The sequence below is a fragment of the Piliocolobus tephrosceles genome, chromosome 14 (genome assembly GCF_002776525.5).
Source record: "Piliocolobus tephrosceles isolate RC106 chromosome 14, ASM277652v3, whole genome shotgun sequence".
Taxonomy (NCBI): Eukaryota; Metazoa; Chordata; class Mammalia; order Primates; family Cercopithecidae; genus Piliocolobus; species Piliocolobus tephrosceles.
In genome coordinates, this window is record NC_045447.1 from 41,095,199 (window position 1) to 41,114,769 (window position 19,571).

Below are 19,571 nucleotides of genomic sequence, written 5' to 3' on the forward strand. Positions count from 1 at the left end.
TTAGGGAGCCCTCATTTTCAAATGCATTTCAGTACAGTTTTATTCATTTGGAATGTTCCACTTTAAGTTACATTTAGTACGATTTCACCATTTCGGTAAGACTTTGCTTCTTCCAGGGCCCTAACACTTATGTGTATATAAGTCAGAAGGAACTCAGTTCTTCAGAAATTAAGTATCTAATTTTTATCTAAGATACTGGGTTTGCTCTCAGGTTCCCTTGATTAACTTAGCCAATGATTTCTTTCCTATGTAAGCACTCAAGAAAAATGAAACAAAGGGGTGAAAAACAAAAATCCCTGTGATTTCCAAAACCCAAATTTTACAACCCCTGCAATATTACCATTTAATACCAGTTTCTTTCTGACCCAGTCATATGTAAGAGGCCTTAACGTGATCCAAGCCAGTTAATTACCAGATCTAATTCAATCCTGGATCCAGTCCAGTTTCTGTTGTGATTTCCAAACCCAGTTCGGAACAGAAATTTCCTCAAAGAAACTCGGAGAGCTCAAAACACAAATCCATGGAGTTCTGAAATCCGAGCAAGAACTTACCATGATCCCCAGCTGCTCCGAGAGATCAATGGACACAAATGGGTCTTGCAGGTACCTTGATTGTTCACTCAGCACTCCTGGGGGTCATTAGAGGCTCTACTTCAGATCCTGCTTCTGACCACATCCGATGAAAGCAAAGCTTCAGCTGAATTAAATTTAAAGGAGTTTAATTAAGAAAATAACAATTCATGAACTGGGGAGCCTTTTGAGCCAGGCTAGGCTCAGAAACTCTAGCACAGCCATGTGGTGGAAGAAGGTTTATGGACAGAAAAAGAAAAGTGATGTACAGAAAACAGAAGTGAGGTTCAGAAACAACTGGATTGGTTACAGCTCGGCATTTGCCTTATTTGAACACAGTTTAAACAGTTGGCTACATTTGATTGGCCAAAAAAACTTGGTAATTGGCACAGGTGTGGGCCATGGTTTGTTTATACCTCCACTTGTTATAGTTCACCATGTACAGAAAACCCTTTGGGCTGAACTTAAAATATGTAAGAAGGCAGCTTAGGCTAAACTTGATTTAACAAGGGATATCAGAGATGACCTTGTACTGAGAGAAGATTTGACCTTGGCATGTGTAATGGTGGACGAGAGCTACAAAGTTAGGGGTGGCTGAGCACAATTTACAGGAAGTAGTCTTGGCTGTTGTTTTTTTCTCTCTTAGGAAGCTGTTGTTTAAGGATCATACTTCTAGTTTGGAGGTGCATTCTTTATTTTTATTTTTATTTTTTGGAGACAGAGTCTGCTTTGTCACCCAGGCTGGAGTGCAGTGGTACAATCTTGGCTCACTGCAACCTCCACCTTCTGGATTCAGGCAATTTTCCTGCCCTCAACCTCTCACATAGCTGGGACTACAGGCATGCACCACCATACCCAGCTAATTTTTTGTATTTTAATAGAGACAAGGTTTCATCATGTTGCCCAGGGTGGTCTCAAACTCCTGAGCTCAGGCAATCCACCCGCCTTGGCCTCCCAAAGTGCTGTGATTATAGGTGTGAGCCACCACACTGAGCTTGGAGGTGCATTCTAAAGGGTCTCCGTCATTGCTTTTTCCCCCAAAATTAATCTCAATTTGGCTTGTCTGTGTACATTTAGGTGAGGAACTGAAGTGTTATTTTCATAGGTAAATGACAGACTGAGTTTACTCAGCACCCAAGAGAAAGAGCATTTTGCAGCCAGGCACGGTGGCTCATGCCTGTAATCCCAACACTCTGGGAAGCCGAGGCGGGCAGATCACGAAGTCAGGAGATCGAGACCATCCTAGCCAACATAGTGAAGCCCCATCTCTACTAAAAATATAAAAATTAGCTGGAGGTGGTGGCGTGTGCCTGTAATCCCAGCTACTTGGGAGGCTGAAGCAGGAGAATAGCTTGAACCACGGAGTTGGAGGTTGCAGTGATCCAAGATGGTGCCACTGCACTCCAGCCTGGTGACAGAGCGAGACTCCATCTCAAAAAAATAAAAAATAAAAAATAAGAAAGAGCATTTTGCCCTTCCTAGCTGAAAGGCGCCCCTCGGTGACCGGGGGCCACGTGGGAGTGTCTGGAGCGTTGACCCTCATGACGTGCAACGGCCCTACAGGGAACCCTCCACCAAAATTAGTTTTAAAAAGGCTCGTCCAGGAAGGGCATATGGAAGCTGATGACTCCGCACTTTCAGCCCTCATGGAGGGACTTAGACCTCCAGAGTCGGAAACTGAGACGCTAAGAGGGGCAGCAACGCCTCAGTGGAGACACACTATGGAGTCCTGCCCCCAAACAGCACACACTGACGCACTCCACAAAAGCCCTAGGACACAGCTCAGTTCCTCCTTTTAAGAAAAAAAAAAAAAAAAAGGAAACAAATAATCTAAGAAGGCGGAGAAAACAAGAGGTGTAACCCCCTTTGGGGCCCTCTTAGTGTTGCGGCACCTCTACTTGTTAGAATTTGTGTAAAATGGAAATATTACGGTCTTTGTGCACAAGACAACGATTGCATTAAAGAAAAAGAGCCCAAAGGTCCATAGAATTTCTAAGTTCTCTTTTTCTCTATTTCTTTTCTGCTTACTTTAACTCTGCTGTTACTTTTCTACTGAGATAAAAACCACTGTTTGGATCCGAACTTTTTTTTTTTTTTTTTTTTTTTTTGCAAGCCAGTAAACTTGTGTTTATCTCATGGCTAGAGTTCTGAAGTAAAAGCTATAGGATCTCTGTGTGTGTGTGTATTTAAAAGACCTTTATGATAGATTTCTATAATTTTATGTTTAACTGACAATTAAATCAGTTTTAATTTCCCTCTAGCACACCAGACTTTTTCCTCTCTGTATTTAGAGATGTAAATTTTGCTGTCTGATTTTTCACTTAAGAGTTGCTTGCTTTAACATGTAAATTAGCCAGGCATGGTGGCTCATGCATGTAATCCCAGCACTTTGGGAGGCTGAGATGGGCGAATCACCTGAGGTCAGGAGTTCCAGACCAGCCTGGCCAACATGGCGAAACTAAAAATACAAAAATTAGCTGGGCATGGTGGCGCATGCCTATAATCCCAGCTACTCGGGAGGCTAAGGCGGAAGAATCACTTGAACCCAGGATGGGGAGGTTGCAGTGAGCCAGTATCGCGCCATTGCACTCCAGCCTGGGCAACAGAGCAAGATTCCATCTAAAAAAAAATAAAAAATGCAAATTTAGGGCTGATCGGCTGACAATTCCCTAGAGTAATGAAACAGGTTATCAAGAATTTGCAAGTCTAAATAGGGGGAAAAGAAGAGGTCTTATGAGTCTATAAGATGCACTTCTATCGGCATGCCTAATAAGTCTATGTATTTATGTGTTGTGTACACAATGTTTCACTACTAAAAATATGAGTTCTAATGAACTGGCTTAAAGAAAAATAAAAGTGCTTAAATCAAATACTTTATCAAAAAAGACTAATCAAATGCTTTTTCAAGATTGCATGACTTAAGTAAACTCTGTTTTTTTTCTTTTTTCTTTTTTTTTTTTTTGAGAGAGTCTCACTCTGTCGCCAGGCTGGAGTGCAGTGGTGTGATCTTGGCTCACTGCAACCTCTGTCTCCCAGGTTCAAGCGATTCTCCTGCCTCAGCCTCCTGAGTAGCTGGTACTACAGGTGCACACCACCATGCCCAGTTAAATTTTGTATTTTTAGTAGAGACGGGGTTTCACCATGTTGGCCAGGATGGTATCAATCTCTTGACCTCATGATCTGCCCACCTCGGCCTCCCAAAGTGCTGGGATTACAGGCTTGAGCCACTGCACCCAGCCTAAGTAAGCTCTTTAATAAAGAAGCTGACTTTCACATTATAGGTAAAATAACATCAGAAATGTTTTAAGAATTGTTAGCATTTTCGTTTGCATTTATTGATCAAGTGGTTTAGCGCTTATTCGATATCACAGTTAATCTAGGAAAACTATTAAATAATCAGGTAAATGGAATAAATGCTTGAAAAACAAACTTGTCATATAATTTAAGATCTGAGATTATTAATAGATATTAAGTGTCCACGCAATTTTCCAATTTACAAATTATAGTAAAACTTTTTTTTTTTTTGAGATGGAGTCTCGCACTCTTGCCCAGGCTGGAGTGTAGTGGCGCAATCTCCGCTCACTGCAAGCTCCACCTCCCGGGTTTACGCCATTCTCCTGCCTCAGCCTCACGAGTAGCTGGGACTACAGGCGCCTGCCACCAGGCTCGGCTAATTTTTTGTATTTTTAGTAGAGACGGGTTTTCTCCATGGTGGACAGGCTGGTCTTGAACTCCTGACCTCAGGTGATCTGACCTCCTCTGCCTCCCAAAGTGTTGGAATTATAGGCAGGAGCCACCGCGCCTGGCCTAAGGACATCTTTTAAAAAAAAGTTTTCCTGGCCAGGCGCGGTGGCTCACGCCTGTAATCCCAGCACTTTGGGTGGCTAAGGCAGGTGGATCACCCAAGGTCAGGAGTTCGAGACTAGCCTGGCCAACATGGCAAAACCCCGTCTTTACTAAAAAGACAAAAAATTAGCCGGGCCTGGTGGCGGGTGCCTGTAGTCCCAGCTACTTGGGAGGCTGAGGCAGGAGAATGGCATGAACCCGGGAGGCAGAACTTAAAGTGAGGGGAGATCGTACCACTGCACTCCAGCCTGGGCAAGAGTGCGAGACTCCAGCTCAAATAATAATAATAATAATAATAATAATAATAATAATACAAAATTAGCCGGGCGTGGTGGCACATACCTGTAATCCCAGCTACCCAGAGGCTGAGGAAGGAGAATCACTTGAACCTGGAAGGTAGAGGTTATAGTGAGCCAAGATTGTGTCATTGCACTCCAGCCTGGGTGACAAGAGCAAAACTCAGTCTCAAAAAAAAAAAAAAAAGATGTCCTTATTGTCAGGCGAGGTGGCTCATGCCTGTAATCCCAGCACTTTGGGAGGCGGAGGCGGGTGGATTACCTGAGGTCAGAAGTTTGAGACCAGCCTGGTCCACATGGCGAAACCTAGTCTCTACTAAAAATACAAATATTTAATAAAAATGAAGAATGGAGAGATAAAATATTGGCTTCAAAAACAGCTATAGTATACCTGTTGTTAGTTGTTCTTAAGCTTTTTTTTCCCTGCAATTTGGACTAAATGCTAAATTGTTTGTGGGTTACAAGTCCCCAAACTAATGCTTTCAAATCTTTACTTTTAAAACTGGGAATTTTATTCCTCATCCTAGAACTCATTATTTACCTTATAGTACACTGTTTCCTTAAATACTATACTAAAACTGTAGATGAGAATACTGGCCAGGCGCAGTGGCTCACACCTGTAATCCCAGCACTTTGGGAGACCACGGCGGGTGGATCACTTGAGGCCAGGAATTTGAGACCAGCCTTGCCAACTTGATGAAACCCTGTCTGTAACAAAAATAAAAAAAATTACTCGGCGCGGTGGCTTATGCCTGTAATTGCAGCACTTTGGGAGGCCGAGGCGGGTAGATAAAGAGATCAGGAGTTCAAGACCAGCCTGGCCAAGATGGTGAAACCCCCTCTCTACTAAAAATACAAAAATTAGCAGGGCGTTGTGTCTGGCACCTATAATCCCAGCTACCCAGGAGGCTGAGGCAGAGAATTGCTTGAACCCGGGAGGCAGAGGCTGCAGTGAGCCGAGATCATGCCACTGCACTCCAGCCTGGGTGACCAAGCAAGACTCCATCTCAAAAAAAAAAAAAAAAAAAGAAAAGAAAATACGCAGGTGAAGCTGCCCCCCAGGCAGGAGGAAAGGCAATGTGATAGCTCAGAGCAGAGGTCTCGAGTGGAGAGAGATCTGGGGGCCACTCTGAGTTGGAAAAAGACCGAGGATGGGCCCGACTGCTGCAGGAGAGCGCATGCGGGGGGCTGAGCAGTGTGGAGGAGCCAGCAGGTGCAGCTGCCCTGGGAGAAACAAGCAGGAGGCAGAACAGGTGTGTGTCCTGAGGAGGCGAGACCCACAACATCAAAGGCCCCAAGCAGTCCAGAAGAATGAGGAACGAGAAGACACCAGTGGCAGTGGGGATCAAGGGGCCACTTGGAGACAGCAGATTTGGTGGCAAAGGGGAGTTGAAGAAATAAAACAAGTGAAAATAGCCCTTTCTTGGAAAAGCTCAGTTGTCAAAGCAGGTGGAAAATGGACCCTGGGATGGTGGAATCCAAAGAGTGGAGGGGTTGTGAGGAAGTGCATGTTTGGAGGACGCCGGGTGCGGTGGCTCATACCTGTAATCTCAGAAGTTCGCGAGGCTGAGACAGGAGGACCACTTGAACCCAGGAGTTCAAGAGCAGCTTGGGTAATATAGTGAGACCTGGTCTCTACAAAAACTAAAAAAATTAGCCAGGCATAGTGGCGCATGCCTGTGGTCCTGTAACCACACAGGGGTTCAGCTTACCCACTGCCTAGACAGAGTTGATTCATGAAGACAGGGGAAGTGCCATAGAGAAAGAGTAATTCATGCAGAGCCGGCTGTGCGGGAGGCTGGAGTTTCATTATTACTCAAATCAGTCTCCCTGAGCATTCAGGGAGCAGTTTTTAAGGATAACTTGGTGGGTGGGGGAAGCCAGTGAGCCAGGAGTGCTGATTAGTCAGGGATGAAATCACAGGGAGTTGGAGCTGTCTTCTTGCACTGAGTCAGTTCCTGGGTCGGGGCCGGCAAGATCAGATGAGCCAGTTTATTGATCTGGGTGAGGCCAGCTGATCCATCAAGTGCAGGGTCTGCAAAATATCTCAAGCACTGACCTTAGGAGCAGTTTAGGGAGGGTCAGAATCTTGTCCCCCTCCAGCTGCATAACTCCTAAACCATAATTTCTAATCTTATGGCTAATATTACTCCTACAAAGGCAACCTAGAGCCCAGGCAAGGAGGTCTGCTTTGGGAAAGGGCTGTTAGTGTCTTTGTTTAAACTGTAAACTAAGTTTCTCCCAAAGTTAGTTCAGCCTATGCCCAGGAATGAATAAGGACAGCTTGGAGGTTAGAAGCAAGTTGGAATAAGTTAAGTTAGAGCTCTTTCACTGTCTCAGTTGTAATTTTGCAAAGGCGGTTTCATTCCCAGCTACACAGCTACCCAAGAGGCTGAGGCAGGAGGATTGCTTGAGCCTCCAGAGGTTGAGGCTGCAGTGAGTCGTGATCATGCTACTGCACTCCAGCCTGGGCAAGAGAGTGACAGTCTGTCTCTAAAAGTAAAAATAAGAGGGAGGGAGGTTGAAGCAAGTTCACTTATCATGCATGAAATATGGATGTGCTACCCTAGATGGCATGTGTTTAGTGTCTCAGTTTTTTTTTTTTTTTTTGGTGTTTTTTGTTTGTTTGTTTGTTTGTTTTTTTAGACATAGCCTCTCTCTGTCGCCAGGCTGGAGTGCAGTGGTGCAACCTCGGCTCACTGCAACCTCCACCTCCCAGGTTCAAGCGATTCTCCTGCCTCAGCCTCCCCAGTAGCTGGGACTACAGGCACCCGCCACCACACCCAGCTAATTTTTGTATTTTTTAGTAGAGGCGAGGTTTCACTATGCTGGCCAGTCTGGTCTCAAACCTCTGACCTCGTGATCCACCCACCTTGGACTTCCAAAGTGCTGGGATTATAGGCGTGAGCCACCGTGCCTGGCCGTGTCTCAGGTTGAAATGGCCTTCGCATTCTGGGGTGAGTCTGAGCAGTGGACTCTGATCACAGAGAAAATGAAATCCAGCACTAAAGTAACTCAGTCACTTTTGACTGAAGAAAGCTATTGCAGTTTTGCATAATTTGTGAATAAGTGGAAATTAAAGGAAAAAAAGAGAAATCACGTTTAAAAATAATCATCTCACAAAAGCAAGTTAGGCTCATTTGTGACTAAATAAAAATTTTCAGTAATTTAACGTAGTACTTTGTATTACTATAGTAAAGAGGGAAAGGACTCAATTTTCATTCCACTCTCATTCTTGGATTTAAAGTCAGTTTCTGGTGCTTTTTCTGCTTGGATAATGAATCAATGTTCAATCTGTCCAAATGGATGAAAACGTGTAGGAAGGTCTTTAAAAATAAATTAGTCTGGGCTCGGTAGCTCAAGCCTGTAGTCCCAGCACTTTGGGAGGCTGAGGTGGGCAGATCACTTGAGGTCAGGAGTTCGAGACCAGCCTGACCAACATGGTGAAAACTCATCTCTACTAAAAATACAAAAAATTAGCTGGACATGGTGGCTCGCGCCTGTAATCTCAGCTACTCAGGAGGCCTAGGCGGGAGAATCGCTCGAACCCAGAAGGTGGAGGTTGCAGTGAGCCGAGATTGCGCCACTGCACTGTAGCCTAGGTGACACAGAGAGACTCCATCTCAAAAATAAAATACAATAAAATAAAAATAAAAATAAATTAAGACCCAGGTGCAGGCTGGGCGCGGTGGCTCATGCCTGTAATCCCAGCACTTTGGGAGGCAGAGACAGGCAGATCACCTGAGCTTGGGAGTTTGAGACCAGCCTGACCAACATGGAGAAACCCCGTCTCTACTAAAAATACAAAATTAGCTGGGCGTGGTGGCACATGCCTGTAATCCCAGCTACTAGGGAGGGTGAGGCAGGAGAATCGCTTGAACCTGGGAGGCGGAGGTGGCGATGAACAGAGATCGCTCCATTGCACTCCAGCCTGGGCAACAAGAGCGAAACTCTGTCTCAAAACAAAACAAAACAAAAAACACAGCCAGGTGCAGTGGCATGTAACTGTAGCCTTCTAGCTACTTGGGAGGCTAAGGCCATGAGGATTGCTTGAACCCAGGAGTGAGAGGCCAGCCTGGGCAACATTATGAGATCCAATCTCAAAGAAAAGCAAGTAATAACAACAAATTAAACCAAGGAGGGACTCTTTTCTGTTGTTAGCAGGAGAGGGCAAGGAAGAATTTAGTTTGGAGAAGCTAGAGTACCCAGAGTGCTAGGTCATGGGCTCAAGGTTGAGGATGGGGGGTCCAGTTTTCAGATTAGACCCTCTGGAGTTTGAGGCCCCAGTGGCCACCCCAACTGTGCCAGGCTCCTTTTGAAGTTGGCTCCTAGAAACCTTCTTCCAACCTTTAGGACTCCTGCCTAACCTTTTGCCACTCTGTGCTCCAGCTACACAGAACTATTTTGAGTTCCCTAAAGGATCATGTTCCATCACCTCCAGGTCTTGGCACAGCCTGTTTCCTGTTCCTGCACATTCCCCACTCCTCCACCCTCACCACACTGAGCCTCACCTGACTACCGTCTGCAGGTCCTTTAGTGCACAAGCTGCTTCCTCTCAGAACTTTCTCTGATCTCCCCAGTAGCCATCTCTGGGCTCCCACACGACCCTCTTCTTCACCCACTTCTTCTTCTTGTTTTTTTTTTTTTTTTTTTGAGATGGAGTCTTGCTCTGTCGCCCGGACTGGAGTGCAGTGGCACAATCTCAGCTCACTGCAACCTCCACCTCCTGGGTTTGAGCAATTCTCCTGCCTCAGCCTCCCGAGTAGCTGGGATTACAGGTGCACGCCACCATGCCCAGCTAATTTTTATATTTTTTTAGTAGAGACAGGGTTTCACCATGTTGGCCAGGCTGGTCTCGAACTCCCAAGCTCAGGTGATCCGCCTGCCTCGGCCTCCCAAAATGCTGGGATTACAGGCATGAGCCACCATGCCTGGCCCCTTCTTCACCCACTTCTCACCCTTTATGACATATTTTTTTTTTTTTTTGAGAGGGAGTCTCGCTCTGTTGCCCAGGTTTGAGTGCAGTGGACAGATCTCAGCTCACTGCAAGCTCTCCGCCTCCCGGGTTTACGCCATTCTCCTGCCTCAGCCTCGAGTAGCTGGGACTACAGGCGCCCGCCACCATGCCCGGCTAGGTTTTGTATTTTTTTTTTTAGTAGAGACGGGGTTTCACTGTGTTAGCCCGGATGGTCTCGATCTCCTGACCTCATGATCCGCCCGTCTCGGCCTCCCAAAGTGCTGGGATTACAGGCTTGAGCCATCGTGCCCGGCCTATGACATCTTTTTGGGAACAAGCCCCCCAAAATCTGGCCATAAACTGGCCATAAACCAAATCTCTGCAGCACTGTGACATGTTCATGATAGCCATAACGCCCACGCTGGAAGGTTGTGGGTTTACTGGAATGAGGGCAAGGAACACCTGGCCCACCCAGGACAAAAAACCGCTTAAAGGCGTTCTTAAACCATAAACAATAGCATGAACGATCTGTGCCTTCAAGATATGCTCCTGCTGCAGTTAACTGCCCAACCTATTCCTTTAATTCAGCCCATCCCTTCATTTCCCATAAGGGATACTTTTAGTTAATTTAATATCTATAGAAACAACGCTAATGACTGCCTTGCTGTTAATATATACGGGTAAATCTCTGTTCAGGGCTGTCAGCTCTAAAGGCTGTGAGACCCCTGATTTCCCACTTCACACCTCTATATTTCTGTGTGTGTGTCTTTAATTCCTCTAGCACCACTGGGTTGGGGTCTCCCCGACCAAGCTGGTCTCAGCAACATCTACCTCTTTTGTCTGTCTTTCCCTCTAGAGTGGAGGCGCCTTCAGTTAAGGAACCATTTGGAGCACCTTCCCAGCACTGAACCCAGGGCAAAGTCCTAGAGAGACAAGGTGACAAGTCAGGTCAGGCCTCTGCCTGAGGTTGCCTGGAGCCTTGCTTGTATTGTCACTGTGTCCTATGGAGCCAGGAGCACCTTGAGATCAGGGCATGGAGTCTCTCCTACTCTATCTCCAGCACCAAGCACAGGACTTTTTTTTTTTTCTTTTTTCTTTTTTGAGACCGAGTTTCACTATTGTTGCCCAGGCTGGAATGCAATGGCATGATCTCGGCTCACCATAACCTCCGCCTCCTGGGTTCAAGCAATTCTCCTGCCTCAGCCTCCGGAGTAGCTGGGATTACAGGCATGTGCCCCCTACTCCCCTGACTAATATTGTATTTTCAGTAGACACGGGGTTTCTCCATGTTAGTTAGTCTGGTTTCGAACTGCTGACCTCAGGTGATCCACCTGTCTGGATCTCCAAAAGTGCTGGGATTACAGGTGTGAGCCACCTCACCTGGCATTTTTAATTTTTTTTTTTAGATGGAGTCTCACTCTGTTGCCCAGGCTGGAGTACAGTGGCACGATCTTGGCTCACTGCAACCTCTGCCTCCCAGGTTCCTGTGATTCTCCTGCCTCAGCTTCCCAAGTAACTGGGATTACAGGCACAAGCCACCACACCTGGCTAGTTTTTGTATTTTTAGTAGAGATGGGTTTTCACCATGTTGGCCAGGCTGGTCTCAAAATCTTGACCTCAGGTGATCTGCCCACCTTGGCCTCCCAAAATGCTGGGATTACAAGGACTTTTTTTTTTTTTTTTTTTTTTTGAGACAGAGTCTCACTCTGTTGTCCAGGCTGGAGTGCAATGGCATGATCTCTGCTCACTGCAACCTCTGCCTCCCGGGTCCAAGCGATTCTCCTGCCTCAGCCTCCGGAGTAGCTGGTATTACAGGTGCACGCCACCATGCCTGGCTAATTTTTGTATTTTTAGTATAGATGGTGTTTCACCATGTTGGTCAGGCTGGTCTCGAACTCCTGACCTCGTAATCCACCCACCTCGGCCTCCCAAAGTGCTGGGATTACAGCTGTGAGCCACCACACCCAGCCTACAAGGACTTCTTAATACCTAGTAGATGCCAATAAATATTTTCTGAATGAGCAAGTGCAGAGGAGAAAATATGACAGCGATGACTGAGGCATAACTGACTTCATCTGTTCTCAGGCCACATTCTGTTCCTTGGGTGAACCTGACTGTTCCCTGAGTCGTCACTGAAGTCAGCTTTCTGGCCAGTTCCTCAGAGGAGGAAGTGAGGAATGGAGCCGCCCAAGCTGCCCAGCCCCAGCTGCTGAGGGCCTGCCTCAGGTCCATGGCCAAAGAGCCTGCTTCTTCCAGGGCTGTCAGTTGTCCCATTTTCAGACACCCTTGCTGATCACATCGTTGCTGGTCACACCACCTACTTTCTGCTTCCCCAACCTTGGTTCTCATCCCTGTAACATAAGCATCATTTTTATGCTGTCCCTGAGAGAGCAAACCTCCCATCACACTCTGGAGGCTGTGTGAGGTGAAAGTCAACACCTTCAGTCTCTGGTGGAGGCTTGTGACCTGTGACATCCCTCACTTGCCTCCGTTTTCCAGTGTACCCCACTGCTGCATCCACCAAAGCAGTTTCGAGTGCCTGCTTGCTTGCCTGGTACCACAGCAGGTGCTGGGGATAGAATGCGGAACAAAAGAGGCCTCCACGGTCCTTTTCCTGCAAACTTTAGTTTACAATAAAAGTAAACTATTTTCACATATAAATATATGATCTTGAATTATGATGAGGGCAGTGAAGAAACTGAGTGCCACATGAGAAATTAGGAAAGGGACCTTCTTTAGATGGGTGGCCAAGAGGAGTCTTTCTGATGAGTCCATGTTTTGGCTGAGACCCCCACCCCAAATGTCTTCCACATGATAATAATCTCTTCCCTCACTGGGTCACTATGGGGTGCTGGAACACTACAGTGTCCTGAGAAGTACACAGGGTTTTGGATAATTCAGGCCAGGGTTCACCTCTGAGCTCTCTGTCCCTTCACGCAGAGGAACTGCTCAACGTCTTCCCCTGTTAAACGGAGACAGCTACCACCAGAGGGCAGTAGTGAGGACTGCACGAGAAGAGGTGTGTAAGGCCCTGTTGGCTCAGACCTGCCCAAACACTCAGGGAGGGGTCTCATTCCTGAGCCCCTACTCCGAGGCCTGTTTCTACCGCCTGCAGCCTGTGGGGACCTTCCCACCCTCAGACCTCATCTTGACAGGTTATCCCTGTCACTGGCCTTATCCCTAGTTTGGCTGGTCCTGCCCCTCCCCGTACACAGTTAGGACAGTGGGTCTGACGTGTCTCCACCTTCTCATCTCGCCCTTAACTTCAAGGGGTTCCGAAAGCTGTCACAACTCTCCCGCTTCTCCCTCACTGTCATTGGGAATCTCCTCCATTCTAGGGCTTCAAAATCTCCCTGGGCGCCGTGGCAGGAGGATCACTTGAGGTCAGGAGTTCGAGACCAGCCTGGCCAACATGGTGAAACCCCATCTCTACTAAAAATACAAAAATTATCCGGGTGTGGTGGTGGGTGCCTGTAGTCCCAGCTACTTGGGAGGCTGAGACAGGAGAATCACTTGAACCTGGGTGGTGGAGGTTGCAGTGAGCCAAGATCGCACCACTACACTCCAGCCTGGGCAACAGAGCAAGACCCTGTCTCAAAAAAAAAAAAAAAAAAAAATCTGTATCTTCGATGCAGACATGTGATAGAAGATCATCTCTGGGTCAATAGGCACATGAAAAGATGCTCGACATAGTTAGCTATCAGGAAATGCAAACCAAACCCATAGTGAGATACCACTTTGCACTTGCTAGGATGTCTAAAATTGGAAAGAAAAGTAATAACAAGGATGTGGATTTTTTTTTTTTTTTGAGACAGCGTCTCGCTCTGTCACCCAAGCTGGAGTGCAGTGACGCCTGCAGCCTTGAACTCCCAGGCTGGTGATTCTCCCACCTCAGCCTTCTGAGTAGCTAGGATCACAGGTGTGTGCCACCCTGCCCAGATAATGTTTTTTGGTAGAGATGGGGTTTCGCCATGTTACCCAGGCTAGTCTCAAACTCCTGGGCTCAAGTCATCCTCCCACCTCAGCTTCCCAAAGTGCTGGGATTATAGGCGTGAGACATCGTGCCCAACCTTGATGTTTGGCTATCCTTCCAAAGCTCTATCAACCAGGTCTTCTTCTCTCATGATTCTGTCTGCTAATGATGACTCTATAACCCGGAAATCATGAGGAATGGCAAGTCCGTAGACTTCTGCCAACTGAGTTCGCCACAGCTGCCCAGTTTCAACTCTTTTGAGACCTTTCCCATAACACCCCAATAAAACCATCATTTTGATTTGTATATCCATACCCACTTCCCTCCAGCCCCACCCCCTCCCTAACCCCTGGCAACCACTAATGTTTTCCATTTCTATAACTGTGTCATTTTAAGAGGGTTTTTAATAAACAGAACAATGCAGTTCTGTAACCTTTGGGGGCTGGCTTTTTTCCCTCAGCATGACTCCCTGGAGATTCATCCTGGTTGTTTTGTGTATGGGTAGTGTGTTCCTTTTTATTTATTTTTTATTTTATTTTATTTGAGATGGAGTCTCGCTCTGTCACCTAGGTTGGCATGCAGTGGTACAATCTCAGTCACCACAACTTCTGTCTCCTGGTTTCAAGCGATTCTCCTGCCTCAGCCTCCTGAGTAGCTGAGATTACAGGCATGCACCACCATGCCCGGCTAATTTTTGTATTTTTAGTAGAGATGGGTTTCACCATGTTGGTCAGGCTGGTCTCGAACTCCTGACTTTAAGTGATCCACCCACCTTGGCCTCCCAAATGCTGGGATTACAGGCATGAACCACCGCGCCTGGCACATGTTTCATTTTTACAGGAAACTGCCAAACTGTTTTCCAGAGTGGCTGTATGACTTTACATTCTCACCAGAAATACATAATTGATCCAGTTTCTCTGCATTCTCACTAGGATTTGGTGTTGTCGCTATTTTTCATTTTCTCCATTCTGAGAGGAGTGCAGTGATATCTCATTGTGGTTTTAATTTGCATTTCCCAAATGGCTAATAATAATGTTGAACATCTTTTCGTGTGCTTATTTGCCTTCTGTATATCCTCTTCAGTGAAATCTCGTCATGTCTTTTGCCCATTTTCTAATTCTATTCTTGTTTTTTTGCTGTTGAGTTTTGAGAGTACTTCGTATTTCTAGATACTAGTCTTTTTGTCAGGTATGTGGTTTGCAAATCTTTTCTCCCAGTCTGTAGCTGTAGCTTGTCTTTTTATCCTCGTTACAAGGTCTTTTGCAGAGCAAAAGCTTTTAATTTTGACCAAGTCCAATATATAAATGTTTCCTTTTATGAACCATGTTTTGGGGGCTAAGTTTAAGAGCTCTTTGCCTCACTCTAGATCCCAAATGTTTTCTCCTATGCTTTTTTTTTTTCTAAAATGTTTATAGAATTGTTTTTAAAATATGAAATGCTTCACAAATTTTTATATCATCCTTACATGGGGCCATGCTTATCTTCTCTGTATCATTCCAGTTTTGGTTTATGTGTCACCAAAGTGAGCACATAGTCTTATGGTCTTATGTTTACATTTTAGTCTGAGGTCTTCTTTTTTTCTGAGACAGGATTTTGCTCTGTCACCCAGGCTGGAGTGCAGTGAGGCAGTGAGGCAGTGAGGCAGTAATAGCTTGCTGCAGCCTCCATCACCCAAGCTCAAGCGATCCTTCTGCCACAACCTCTGTCATAGCGGGGACTACAAGTGTGCTCCACAATGCTCAGCAGAGTTCTGCATTTTTTGTAGAGACAAGGTCTTGCCATGTTGGTCTCAAACTTCTGGCCTCAAGTGATCCTCCTGCCTTGGCCTCCTAAAGTGCTAGGATGACAGGCGTGAACCACCACGTCTGGCGCTGAGGTCCATTTTAAGGAAATTTTTGTACAATATATGAGACTTACATCAAGGTTTTGTTGTTTGGTTGATTTTGGGTCCTACAGATGTCCAGTTGCTTCAGCACCATTTGTTGAAAAGACTTGTCTCCGTTGATTGCTTTTGCACCTTTGTCAAAAATCAGCTGTCAAAAATAGTTGTGTGGAACTATTTCCGAGTTCTGTGTTCTGTTCCATTGATCTATGTGCTATTCCTGGGCCAGAACCACACTGTCTTTGTTACTGTGACCACATAACAGGTTTTGAAATTAGGTAGACTGATTTTTCTCTAAAATTAGCTAAATTTTAATAAACTGTCTAAAATTATTCTAGCTATTCTAGTTCCTTTGCCTTTCCACGTACATTTTAGAAAAGTTTTGTCAATATTTGCAAGAATGTTGGAATTCTGATAGAAAGTGTGCCAGTATGGGAATAACTGACAACTTTACTAGGTTTAGTCTTCCAACCCATGAACACAGTTTTACTCAGTTTATTTAGATATTCTTTGATTTCCCTCGTCAGCATTTTATAGTTTTCAGCATAGAAATCCTATACATGTTTTGTTAGATTTCCACTCAAATACTCCATGTTTTGAGTGACTATAAATGGTATTTTATTTTTAATTTTGGTTTCCATGTGTTCATCAGTATATAGATTCTAGGAAGTTTGTTTGTGTATGTGTGTGGATTCTTTGGGACTTTCTACTACATCACTGTATCATCTGCAAATACAGACCATTTTATTTTTGCCTTTCTGAAATGTGTGCCTTTTCTTTTCTTTCTTGCCTATTACACTGCCTAGAATGTTCAGCTCTATGTTGAATAAGAGTGGTGAGAGTGGACATCCTTGCCTTGTTCCCAATCTTAGAAAGAAAGCATTCCATTTTTCACCATTGAGTATAGTATTAAATGCAGGGTTTTGTAGATGCTCTTAATCAAATTCAGGAAGTTCCCTCTATTCCTGGTTTTCTGAGGGTTTTTTGAGACTTTGAGTTTTGTTTCTAATGGAGCTACAAGCTGTTGAGAACTTTATGAAATTGAATACATCGTAGTACAGCCACTTTATATCCAAACTGTTAAAAGTTTTGTATTAGCGAAACCATCAACCTTATATAAGAAGATTATTCGTGTGTGTTAAAATTTGCATCTTAGAGAAAACCCTCATTTTAGAATTGGGTTGAGAAGAAGAACAAGACCCTGGGTTTATTAATTGCAACTTTTGGCACAACCGTTAGAGCATTTATTTGCATTGAGGTTACATTACTGGGAAATTCATCTTACAGTAAAAAAGGTGGATAAAAGATTTTTTTCATAAGAATTAATGTAGAAGGGCTGGATATATTTCCATACACCCACAGTCCAAACATTTATCTATTGACACAATTCACAAACCAATGGAATGACACAGAATGAATTAAGTGAGAAATAAAAGATCATATGCTCATTTTACAGTGTTCTCCCTGGGCTTCATGGAAGAATTAGGAAGCCACACTAGGTGCAGGTGCTACCAAAGTTAGCAGTCATTATAGTGTATCCCTGAGAGCCTGAGTCCAGTGGGGTTCAGGGTAGAATGGAAGAACCATCTGCCTCTGCCCCATCTCTACATCCCCCCAAGACTTAGAAACAAATATTGCACTCTGAGAATGTTCCAAAAACCTCCACCTTTCTTCTTTTTCCTTTTTTTTTTTTTTTTTTTTGTTTTTGTTTGGAGATGGAGTCTCACTCTCTTGCTCAGACTGGAGTGCAGTGGCACAATCTTGGCTCACCGCAGCCTCCACCTCCTGGTTCAAGAGATTCTCGAGCCTCAGCCTCCCACATAGCTGGGACTACAGGTGCGCACCACCATGCCTAGCTAATTTTTGTGTTTTTAGTAGAGACAGGGTTTCACCATGTTGGCCAGGCTGATCCCGAACTCCTGGCCTCAAGTGATCTGCCTGCCTCAGCCTCCCAAAATGTTGGGATTACAGGCGTGAGCCACCGTCCCCGGCCAAACCTCCAGCTTTCTCAGGAGCTCTTGAGATGGTAAAGAAGGAATGAAGCGGAGATCCTCTCCACTGCTAACTGCAGCATTCAGCAATACCGAGATATGCCTCAACTCTCCTCCAGCCACAGCCACTTCCAGTTTACCAACAAGGTGAGTGCAAACAATGACTTATACAGAAATTGATCCCATTTTTTATTTTTTATGTTTTTTAGGAGACAGGGTCTCAGTCTGTTGCCCAGGCTGGAGTGCAGAGGTGTGATCACAGCTCACTGTAACCTTGATCTCCCGGGTTCAAGGGATCCTTCTGCCTCAGCCACCCAAGAAACTGGGACTACAGGGGCATGCTACCATGCCCAGCTAATTTTTAAATTTTTTTTTGTAGATATGGGGGTCTTACTGTGTTGCCCAGGCTGTTCTCAAACTCCTGGCCTCAAAACATCCTCCAGCCTTGGCCTCTCAAAGTGCTGAAATTACAGATGTGAACCACTATGCACAGATGTGGCATCTCAAGGTGCTGAAATTATAGATGTGAGCCTGACCAACAAGGTGAAACCCCTTTTAAAATTGTTTATTTTTATTTTTATTTTTAGAGATGGGATCTTGCCACATTGCCTAGGTTGGAGTGCAGTGGCTATTCACAGGTGTGATTATAATACACTGCAGCCTCCAATTCCTGGCCTCAAGCCATCCTCCCACTTTAGCCTCTTGAGTAGCTAAGATTACAGGTGCGCACTATCGCACGTGACCTGATCCATTTAAATAACTGACATTAACTGGAAAAGGATTGGTGTATAGAACTCAGATCTGCTGTGTCCCAACCCAGTGCTTGGAACACAGTGGGTATTTAGGGACCTTGAATGAAATAATGAGGAGAATTTTATTAGCCATTCTCACTCAGAAATGCGTAGTTCATTTGTAAATTGTGCACCCCTTCACCATAAAATAAAATGTGGGATGGGATCAAGATTTTAAATCTTTGAAAGGCACTTCAGCCCTCGTTTTGTCCAACCTGTGTATAGAGCTAGGATCTGTTTCTACAGTATTCACAAGTACCAGTGGTCCCACCTTGGTCTGCAAAGACCTTTCCACTGATTTACAGTTCTGTTCTTCAGTTCCTTATTTTTTCTTTATATCAAACTTAAATTCTCTGTCCTCCAGTTCTCAAACTCCAACCTTAGTTACGCATCATGAGATTTTTGGAGAAAACCTGCCTAATTTCTGTGTATTCAGCCTCCCCTTTTCAGCTGGCATTTTGCATGAGCATTGAATCCTGGTCAGGTCTTTCAGCTTTTGCTGGGGAAGCTCCCTACACCCCTTGTCCTTTCTTCACCTCTCACCTTCTCTCTCCTCTTCACAACCAGTCCTCTTGAAGGACACTTTTATCTCCACTTATCCCTCCCGCTGCCCAACTCTCCTTGGTCTGGCCTCAACCCCAACCCAAACTCTTGAACTGCTCTATGACAGACTAGCAATGATGCACCTCAGGCCTTATCTTACTGGTGGCCTTGGAAGCATGGACACATGTGACACCCTAGGCTTCTGAGGACCCTGTCTTTAGGGTCATCTGAACTGGGTTTAGGGGCTGGGCACGGTGGCTTACGCCTGTAATCCCAGCACTTCAGGAGGCTGAGGTGGGTGGATCACCTGAGGTCAGGAGTTGGAGATCAGCCTGGCCAACATGGTGAAACCCCATCTGTACTAAAAATACAAAATTAGGCCGGGTGCGATGGTTCATGCCTGTAATCCCAGCACTGTGGGAGGCCGAGGTGGGCGGATCACCTGAGGTCAGGAGTTTGAGACCAGCCTGACCAACAAGGTGAAACCCCGTATCTACTAAAAATACAAAAATTAGCCGGGCATGGTGGCACATGCCTGTAATCCCAGCTACTTGGGAGGCTGAGGCAGGAGAATCGTTTGAACCCAGGAGGCAGAGATTGCAGTGAGCCGAGATAGCACCTTTGCACTCCAGCCTGGGCAACAAAAGCAAAACTCCATCTCAAAAAACAAACAGGCCTGGTGCAGTGGCTCATGCCTGTAATCCCAGCCCTTTGGGAGGCCGA

At 45.4% G+C, this 19,571-nt stretch overlaps 1 protein-coding gene and 1 non-coding gene across 2 annotated transcripts in view; both read right to left on the bottom strand.

The window, feature by feature from the left end:
- Nucleotides 1-820, bottom strand: part of NANS (N-acetylneuraminate synthase) — a 40,080-nt gene extending 39,260 nt beyond the window's left edge. Inside the window, exon 1 of the mRNA XM_023202995.2 lies at nucleotides 552-820. Coding sequence (XP_023058763.1) covers nucleotides 552-554 — 3 coding nt within the window. The 5' untranslated portion in view covers nucleotides 555-820. The remainder of the gene's footprint in view (nucleotides 1-551) is intronic.
- A 14,245-nt stretch (nucleotides 821-15,065) lies between these two features.
- On the bottom strand, nucleotides 15,066-15,171 carry LOC111536850. The gene has a single exon (XR_002729830.1). It is a non-coding gene; the product is annotated as a U6 spliceosomal RNA (small nuclear RNA).
- Nucleotides 15,172-19,571: the final 4,400 nt, after the last annotated feature.